This window comes from Helobdella robusta (assembly GCF_000326865.2).
Source record: "Helobdella robusta unplaced genomic scaffold HELROscaffold_7, whole genome shotgun sequence".
NCBI classification, from domain to species: domain Eukaryota; kingdom Metazoa; phylum Annelida; class Clitellata; order Rhynchobdellida; family Glossiphoniidae; genus Helobdella; species Helobdella robusta.
In genome coordinates this window covers 1,949,159-1,959,147 of record NW_008705398.1, presented here as the reverse complement: position 1 = coordinate 1,959,147, position 9,989 = coordinate 1,949,159, and the positions used below count along the sequence as shown (strand labels likewise).

The following is a 9,989-nucleotide window of genomic DNA, read 5'->3' as shown; positions in this document are numbered from 1 at the left end:
AATCAAACAAAAACGCGAAAGTTCCACAAACAACTGCATGATACATACCATCAGAGAAAACAACTGGTCTGTGCCAATGCTACGGCGATCCACACTGCAAAACATTCGACAAACAGAAGCTCGACTACCAGGGCCTCTCGAAATTCATCCTCGTCAAGTCACTCAGTGCCAATGCTTCCTTCACTATCTTCCTTAAGAACATGCGACTTGGAAGGAACACAAAGGTGATTTCTGTTGTTTAAAAATGTCTGAAACAACATCTTTTACTTTTTTTTAAATTCCTCCTCACATACTTCATTTGCAGGTTGCTTGGATCAAATACGTAGAAGTTCTTACTAATGGCAACAGTGTGCGGTTGCAGAGAGCCTACGAGTCGCAATCTTCGCCTATTGTTGCAACGGTCTCAACTAATTTTTATGTCAAATGTTTTGGGAAAAATGTTGTGCTGCGTGATGCTTGATGTCTGTTTTGTTTCTGTATGTTGTAGAGCCTCATTTCTAAACATCACTTTTGCAGTTAGGACGTTTTGGTTTCTTTATGAGTCAAGTTAGGTAACCAGTTCTTTATGATGCCGTTTAGTTTAAAGTTTCACAATTTTTCAACATTCAATATATCATATAAAATTTTTCATGCTTTCTAGCTTTATATACAGTGGTAGATTTTTATCTAATGTAGATAAGATTGTTGTTATTGTTGCATATCATAACTAAATCATGGCGTCTACCTACTTTGTTCTTGATGTTACAGCATGCCTGTTAACAACTTCATTTTTCTCCTCCTGCATTTGATGCAACAGTTCAACGGATCACCCCTGAGTGTGCCCTTCAGAAGTCCGACGGGTGAGTACAGCGTGGCCTACGAAGGGAGCAGCGTGAGGTACACGTCTGCTTTCGGCTTCACCGTCTGGTTCCTAACTAACTACAGGGTTAATGTTGAAGTTACGTCGGATCTCAGATCACAACTCACAGGTTCTTTGCTGTGATCATATTTAATTAGATGCTTTGTTTAGTTTTTTTATATTACACATTGTTTTTTGAAAGATGTTATTAAAACTTATGTATTGTAAAACTTAGATCACGCTCAAAAAAATATAAACTGTCACAGAAACTTTCCAGTTGTTAGTTTTGAGATTCATAACATCTTAAAATTAATTTTCAATTGACCAACGATGACCAACGAAGGATTATGCGGAAACTTCGACGGCAATGCCAGGAACGACCTGCAGGTGAACGGACTTGATGTGAGCTCACTCCCGGACCCTGGAAATGCAGTTGGAAACAGTTTCATCGTTCAGGAAAATCAAACTTCCAGGTGGACAGATTTTTTTTATTTTTTTTTGTGCTTTTGTGTTCCAACTAAAAATTCCACTAAATTTATATATTTGTTTTTCAAATCACTATACTTGATTTTTTATAGAGTAAATTAATTGTTTTTAAATTTGAAAACAGCACAACCTTCTTTGAGTCCTGGTTTTCAACATCACCGTCCGCACCGACGACCTCACCACTTTCACCAACCACGACGATGTTGAGTCCCGACATTCAGACACCAGACACGTGCCCAGCAGGTAACGCAAAGTTCAGACTGAGTTGCAGTCAGTTCGGCGACCTGAGCGGGTTGTTCTCGACTTGTTTGAAGCTGATGGACGCAGTGGAGGTGTCTGCATTCGTGGAGTCCTGCCAGTTCGATGTGGACTACACTTGCGAGGGAGCTGACGTCGTCAAACAGGCATACCTCACACTAACCTTAGACTGCTACAGCAGATTCGGTGTTACTATTCAACATGATGTCGGTATGTGACTCGATGTATCTATAATTACTTCCAACGGGTTTTTTTATGAATATTAAAAATGTTCAAATTGGAATAAGAAAAAATACAACAAAAATTAATTTCTTAAACATTATGAAAAGGCTGATAACAATTAAAATAAACTTGCGATAACAAACTGGAAAAAATTTCAGAACCAGATTGCAACTGCGTGGAGCCGAACACGGTCTGCATGGCGACAGCACCGGGCTGTCCCGCCACTTGCGACAATCCCACCCACCCTTCCACTTGCATCCAGCCCGACGCCAAGTACGTCTGCGCGTGTCAGCCCGGGTTCCTCCTCTTCAACGGCAGGTGTGTTCCTCCGACTGACTGCGGATGCGTCTACACTGATGGAAGGTTCTTCAAGGTTCGTTGGACGTCTTTCCACTTACGTCTCTCTTGGGTGCATTGGAGATAAGCGTTTTGAAATATTAACATATTTTTATATGGGGCAATTGCGATTAGGCCTATATCAAAATCTACATGTTTGTGGAGGTTTTCATCTACATAAAATTAACGTACAGGTTTTGGTGAAAAATTGGATTAAGAGTAAATTGAACAAAATATAAAACATTTATAGGAATTTGTGAAATTTGTGACTAGGACTATTTCAACCACTCACAACAGTAAAATATAGTTTAATTTAGGACAAAACCACTATTTTTATTAGCAGCAATTTTTATAACAAATGAAATTAAATTTAATTTAATGTACAATTAATGTGTGATCTTTACGACTCGCATTATTAACCAATATTTTTATTATATAACGTTTTTAAAAAATTTCCAATGAACCATACTCGTGTGAAATATTGATAGAAAATAAGATACTGCTGGGACAAATGTTACCAAAATGTAGGACTGACATTGAAAACAAACTTTAGCTGCCTTGTTTTTTTTTCTTCAATAAACCCTTCAAGTGACATCTTAGAAAGACCTTCATCAATAATTTAAAATGCATTCCCCACTGATTCAGACGAGCGGTCGGTATAACAGAGTTTTGTAAACCAAACACTACCTTAAGAACAATTTCTGAACCGTATCAGGTGCACGATCTGCTTGAAACATTTTAAAAATGTATGCAACAACGTGCTTTACATACAAGTTGGAGATTGCTGGTCTATTCCGATATTACAATACGACAAAGCTGGCTGAAATTCGAAAATTATTTTGCCCGCACAAAAATTTTAATATTTTTTACATGAACACACATATGAAATAAAACTTGCAAAACGCTGAGTTCTAACTTGATTTAAAACGCTTAACATCAGTCGCTCCTTTGAAACGATTCTCTGATTTAGCACTTCAGAGTTTCAATTTAATTCTCATTTTTAATAATGCTAAATAGTAGAAATATCTACACTAAATTTTAGTAAACAATTAAAAACCGCTGTGGAACAGTTATTCTCTGAACTCCAGTGAAAAAAAACTTTAAAAAACAACCCACTCGATATTTTGTTGCTCATCAGATGAAAACGCTATGGAAATATTTACTTACATTTGGATTATTTTATGTAATAATCTCTCGATGAATTTTCACAGAAAGGTGATTCTTGGATATCCCAAGATTGCAAGTTGAAGTTGACTTGCTCAGCCCCCAACATCTACACGAGTGGTGTCTTCTCGTGCCCCGCCGGGAGGGCCTGTGTCAGTGGGGCCTGCCTCGGTCAGTGGGGCTGATTTCGATCAATTTTGTGTTGTTTCGCTGTTAAAAAATAATTTAAAATATTTGCGTTGTTTTTATTGTACAAAAATAATCTACCGTTTATTTAAATTAGAAACCTTTTTTAAATTTTAAATTAAATTTTTTGATTTCAGTAATTATATTTGTTTCAATCAATAATTTTATCGAACAGCCAAACTGCTACTCAGCATTAATTTTGATAATATTTGATTCACGTCAACTGATCCAGCGTGCACCAACAGTCAACTGTGTGGCACGAACGGGGATTGTATTGAAACATCCACAACGAAGGGGTACGTCTGCAAGTGCAAGCCTGGGTTCATGGGTGACACCTGCAATTTCTGTGAGTCTTATTCTTCGTTATATTATTTTTTTTATAAACTTGTTATTTAAATTAAAAGAAAAGATTTCTCGCAACTTTACAAACCAGTATAGTATTGTATATTTAGTATATATATTGTTGTTATAGTATAGCATATATAGTAATATATACGTGTTTAAAACTGAATTAAGCATCTTCACCATGTATTTCTTTGATGTTTTGACTGTTTAAAATTTGTATCTGCATAAAGTTATTATTGTATGCACACTTCAAATTTGAAACTCTACCAAATAACCATTGAACTAATCAAATTTGAGCAACTCTTGGAGTATAACATCACCGTAATTGTTCCCTGCCACAACCAGCCCTATCGAAGGCCACCTACTCCCGCACCCACTGCACAACATTCGACAAAGCCACTTTCGATTTCAAAGGAATTGGTAATTTCCTTTTCGCAAAATCAACTCTGAAGGCTGTGCCCGGCCTGCCCAAGCTCATCAACTTCATGGAGTTTGAGGTGCGCGCTGTTAATGTTTACCTGGTGAACACGAAAGAAATTGCGTATGCGAAGATTTTAATAATCAACTTCCTCTCTCATCATATCGTCATCGATCGTGACTTAGAAGGTCTCGATGCCAGGATAACTGTAACGGTCAGTAAATGTTTAAGTATCTTGAGTTGCTGTAGCTGCTGTTAATTTATACTTGCTTGTCATTTTCAACATTAAAGTTGAAAGACTTTAAAGAATGATACATCGACCGCATTGTTTGTTTTGTTTGTATTGTTTTATAAGTCAAGAGCATAGATGTGCATTTCATGATCTGTTTTTTCAAATTGTTTTTTTTTCACTTTTGCAAGTTTGTTTGCTTGCTTTATTTTTATTTTTATGGCACTTTTAAGGATACTAAAATAGCTTTTAATTTCGTTGTAAACTCTTTTTTCGTTTTTAGTAATAAAAGCTTCAAAAAATTGTTATAGACAATTTAACATTGCATAATTTGTTTGAAATCGGTCTGCCAACTCAGTCTGCTGCCAAATGCAAACTCATTCAAGCAACTTTTAAACTCAAAATTATTTTCACCAAAACGTCACACCACCCTTGTGAACATCTGAAACCATCACTAGGTGGACGGCAACATCGTCAACCTGCCCTATAACTCCACCGACTTTGAAATCGTCTGGAACAGTCTGTCCAGTGTCGACTTCTCATCGAATCTTGGTTCCTTTGTGGTCACGTACGGAGCTTCCGACTCCACCATAACCGTCACGATTCCTTCTTCATATTTCAGCGGTGGGAAGGGCTTGGCACCTCCCAACGGACTGACGGGAGTGTGTGGAGGATTCGATGGGATTCCGGGTTCTAATAACTTTTTGTCATTTTATTAATTTGTAATTTTTTGTTTGACTTTTTGTATCACGTCTTAACTGAAGTGTCGTCATATTTTCTAACAGGTCTGATTGAATGATAATGTCAGCAATATAAAAATATTGACTTGTGAAATTCAATCACATTTGGATGCCTAATAAATTGAGTTGAACACTCACAAACTTCAAAATTTTGATTTAACCTGAATAACAAATAATAACAAATGATATTGAATAACACCAAATGAAGACAACGACTTGGTGACGGCCGACAACAGAAGTGTGGCGTCCAGTCCAGATCCAGGTTTCGAAATTGGACTCAGCTACACTGACAAGTCTGATCCTTACTTCAAGTAAATTTTTATTTGGCCTCAATCAAAATTTAGTGACGATGATGTTTGGTGACGATGATGTTGGGTTACAATGGAGACAATGATGTTAATGATTGTTATAGATGTAACATCATAGATGACGATGTAGCAGTGCTTGTATTTAATATCAGCAGTTGAAAAACAAAATTTAAAAGTGTTAATTATTTGAGTCTAAAAATTTAATTCTTCCCCTCTAGGAATCTCACAAGCCTGCCGAACGAAGTCCTCTCCAAGGAGTGCAGCAACGCCACCCTGCTGAACAAATGCAATCTGATTCAATCGGCTCTCTTCAGACCGCTCCTCGTCACGCTAGGCGTCAGCGAGGCTCAGACCTTCGTCAAAAATTGCATTGCCGATGTCACTCGACTCTGCAACTTGGATGCGTTTTGTACTGCAGCCGAACGGGTTGCCAAGTGAGTGAACGTTCATTTCAGTAGATTTTTATTGTTTCAACTCAAGTAAAATATTTTGTATCCTGTTATTTTGGCTTGAGATAATTTGCATCATAATTTATCCAAACAGGTTGGCTGAGGCACTGGGTTTCGTAACTGAATGGAGGAACATCCTCGGCTGCCGTTAGTAAAAGTTCTTCGGAGTTCAATTCTCATGTCCTTCCTTACGACAAGTCTCTACGTATATAATACTCTGGATCATTTGCTTATCAATTACTGATTTAATTGATCATTTTTTCAAATCGTTGCTGTCTTGTTTTATGCTGCAATTAGTTTCAGGCATAGTCTAATTATGTTAAACATGTTATCAGCTTAAAACGTTACAAAATGTTGTTACGACGTACGCCGTGGTGGTTCCTTGCGTTGTCTGAAAGTGAGCTGTGCTGAGAACAATCGTCATTTTCTTATTGCCCAGTTGACTCTGGCACTGCAGTGACGTCATTCACTGCTACGAACGAGTTTCGCAGTTATATTATTCATTTCTATTATCTGTAGTTATTTCAATGGGCACAAATACAACTTTAAAGATCCATAAGTGAGAGCAAAGAGATATTGAACCCCAGCATACCTTAACTGCATTCAACATCAACATCCAATCGTGCAACAACAACGACAACATCTCATCAATTTAAAACATTCAACAACATTTCTCACCGCCATCACTGTACCACAAACAGCCCTCCAGTGTCCACCAGGTCAGATCTTCAGCCCACGATCCACAGGATGTCCAGAAACCTGTGACGACCCCGACGCTCCTGCCACTTGCACTGAACCTGACCTCATCGGCGAGTGTGTGTGTCCCCCTGGTCAGGTGCTCTTCAAGGACAAATGCGTGAACAGGACCTCGTGTGGTTGTGCCGATGTTGCTACTGGCAGATTCTACGAGGTGTGTCTCGAGTGTGTCCTTTGTTTATTTAATATTTGATGTTTTTAGTTCAGTTATTTTTGTAGAAAACTGAAAAATGTTTTATTATTATTGTTGAAATGTTAAAATGTTTTAAAGATGCGAACCTGCGCCTGCTTTTGTAGGTCTTAACGAGGCTCGTGATGAGAATTAAGCAATAATAGTTCATTATTAATATCTATCGTACCTCCGACTTAAAAAAATATTGACACTGTTGTCAGTTTTCTTTTTAAAGGTTAAAGGGTAAAGGTTACCTATGGTTTGTTCTTCATAAATATAGGATAGAAATACATCATCTCTTGAATATTTTTTATAAGGACTGTGCTTTCGAAATAATTTTTCTAATGTTTTGTCAATAGCACATTGCTGCTTACATGCTAAACTACATTTGAACTTACGTGCCACATTCGCTGCAAATCCACTCCACATGAATCTTATGTATTGTGTATGTATTTAGTTTGAAAAGACAGTATTCGAGCCCGGTCATAGTGCAATAACGAATAGCACCTCTACAGTATGAGCTATTTTGCCATTCGATTGGTATATATGAAATTGATTTGTAATAATTCTTCCAACCAACAACAACAACACAACTACAACATCAACAGCATCAACAACAACAACAAAAACAACAAAAACAACCCAACAGATTGGACAGTCCTGGCGAAGTTTGGGATGCGCGAAGAAGATGACATGTACTGAAGGTGGGAATGTTACGCAGGTGACGGCTGGCAACTGTTCGAAAGGATTTTGTGTTGGCAACAGATGTTCAGGTTGGTCTTATTGCTCAACGTTGTTTCAAGTGGTCTCTTCATGAATTCGTTTGTCTCACTGAATAATTTGATGGCGTGCCAATACGTGATAATTTTGGTTGACGTTGGTGTTGTTGTTATTGTTGATGTTGTTGTTGTTATTGTTAATGTTGTTGTTGATGTTGTTGTTGATATTGTTGTTAGAGTTGTTGCTGTTATTTAGTTTCAATTAAAACAATTGATTTTACAGTTTTTTTTCGATAAATTAGCATTGTATCATTATGTTTTTTAGTTGTAGTTTTTTAAATTATTTCTATTTTACTGTTTAAATCCTTCTTATAAGGTTGTACTCCTAATCCATGCTTGTACGGAGGTCAGTGCATAGAGACCAGCGAGGAAGGAGATTTCATCTGCAAGTGCCCACCTGGTGTCTTCGGCAAAAGATGTGGCGGTCAGTTTACATTTTTTCCAAACGTCCTTACATTCATCATTGCGTTGTGTTTCTGTCTGCAATGCTACGACTTTAACATAGAAAAATAAAATCGATTTGACTGAAACAGCATAAACATCAACAACAACAACGTCATCAACAACAACAACATCAACTACAATATCAACAACAACATCAACAACAACAACGTCATCAATAACAACAACTTCAACAACAACAAAATCATCAACAATATTAACATCAACAACAACACCATCAACAATATCAACCACAACAACACTAACAACAACAGCATCAATAACAACACCACAACGTCATCAATAACACCAACAACAAGCAACCCAATATAAACCCCCACAAAATTCCACCAGGAAGCAACAGCCAAGCGGACATCGTCATAATGATTGAAGATGGGCCGGCAGACTGCAACCCAGCTGAAAATAATTTCAACTCTTGCGTTTTTGGCTTCTACAGAAAAATTCTCAACTTCCTGTCAAGTTTTGTCGCCAACTTACCGCTCGGTGGTGGCGACATCAGAATCGCCGGCGTGTCCTTCTCATCACAGCCTCAACTTCTCTGGTCGTTTGATGAGTTAGTGGTGATGATCTCATGATGATGATCGACGATCTTCTAATGAATGATGATCATTAACATTGCAATGATGTAATGATGATCAAGATCACACACACACACACTCACACACGCCCACGCACGCAGGCACACAACACATACAAACATTGATGTAACGCAACCAGTTATACCAAAGTGGCCGACCTGCAAACAGCTATCAACCAAGTGACCTTGGGAAATGCAAACCAGCCCATCAACTTGGCAATATCCATCGACTTCATCATCAGTCAAGTTTTCCAGATAAGCAATATAATTTCGACAACAATTAGGACGCCAACACTTACACTGACACCGCCAGCTCCAAAGATTCTGCTCATTTTCACTGACGCTCAACCGAAGGCCGATGCCAGCAAGATCGGCATGGTAGTCAGCAAGCTGGCTACAAGTGGCGTCCAGGTTTACACGTTTGGTCTCACGAGTCGTGTCGACGTTAATCTCTTGGGTCAGATCTCTTCAAGCCCCAAGCAGGTCCGTGTGGTCTTTGAAATGTTTCAATCTCGATTTTTAAACTCATGTTTTCAAATCTTGAACATGTTGGTTTCGTGTGTCTTTAATGCTTCTCTTGCATTATACTGTCTGTAAATAGAAAAATGTTGATTATTGACGAAAACGTTGATTGTTATATAGAAAAGTTGATACATTTGTTGCGAGTAACGTCTGGTTTAATGCAGACACTGAAATGTGATTTCTACAAAGAAGTAATAAAGAAGCTAAATAAATAAACTAAATAAATATTTTATATAAATATGTTATCCCTTTAAAATTTTTATTTTGCAATAATTTTGTATTGTGATAAGTTTTGTATTTTATGTAAAATATGTATTTTGTATGAAATTTTTAAAATTTTTATTTGTACGAAATGCAAAGTTCAAGTTTTTTTTTTAAATGGAAACCAACCCACCAGAAATATGCCAACTTCTTCCCAAGCTTCATGGACATCTCCGTCGATGTTCTCAAACAAATTTTGAAAATAGTTGGTTGGTGATGATGAAATGGTGATGATGATAGAATGGTGAAATCGAAAAGATGAGTACGGTGACGGTGATGATGACAACGACGAAGATGATGACGATGATGACGATCACGACTTGATAGTGACATGATGATAAAATGGTAATTGTGATAGAGGTGAGTAGACAACATAATCAACTTGAATTTGTATGAATTAAGATATCTTATTCGAAGTCATCTTAATACTTACAATTTTTGAATCTATAACTAATATTTTAGAATTAAGGATTTAATCGGC

General features: G+C 37.4%; 1 protein-coding gene across 1 annotated transcript in view; it reads left to right on the top strand.

Moving 5' to 3' along the window:
• Positions 1 to 748: 748 nt before the first annotated feature.
• The window catches only part of HELRODRAFT_189589 (hypothetical protein), a gene marked incomplete at its 5' end in the record, with an annotated part of 20,464 nt that continues 11,223 nt past the window's right edge, over positions 749 to 9,989 (top strand). Inside the window, 17 exons of the mRNA XM_009030778.1 lie at positions 749 to 968; positions 1,182 to 1,311; positions 1,449 to 1,792; positions 1,963 to 2,177; positions 3,352 to 3,475; positions 3,723 to 3,836; positions 4,181 to 4,467; positions 4,941 to 5,172; positions 5,431 to 5,533; positions 5,749 to 5,964; positions 6,074 to 6,126; positions 6,681 to 6,889; positions 7,557 to 7,680; positions 8,003 to 8,110; positions 8,482 to 8,701; positions 8,866 to 9,208; positions 9,645 to 9,717. Of these exons, the coding sequence (XP_009029026.1) occupies positions 749 to 968; positions 1,182 to 1,311; positions 1,449 to 1,792; positions 1,963 to 2,177; positions 3,352 to 3,475; positions 3,723 to 3,836; positions 4,181 to 4,467; positions 4,941 to 5,172; positions 5,431 to 5,533; positions 5,749 to 5,964; positions 6,074 to 6,126; positions 6,681 to 6,889; positions 7,557 to 7,680; positions 8,003 to 8,110; positions 8,482 to 8,701; positions 8,866 to 9,208; positions 9,645 to 9,717 (3,115 nt within the window). The remainder of the gene's footprint in view (positions 969 to 1,181; positions 1,312 to 1,448; positions 1,793 to 1,962; positions 2,178 to 3,351; positions 3,476 to 3,722; positions 3,837 to 4,180; positions 4,468 to 4,940; positions 5,173 to 5,430; positions 5,534 to 5,748; positions 5,965 to 6,073; positions 6,127 to 6,680; positions 6,890 to 7,556; positions 7,681 to 8,002; positions 8,111 to 8,481; positions 8,702 to 8,865; positions 9,209 to 9,644; positions 9,718 to 9,989) is intronic.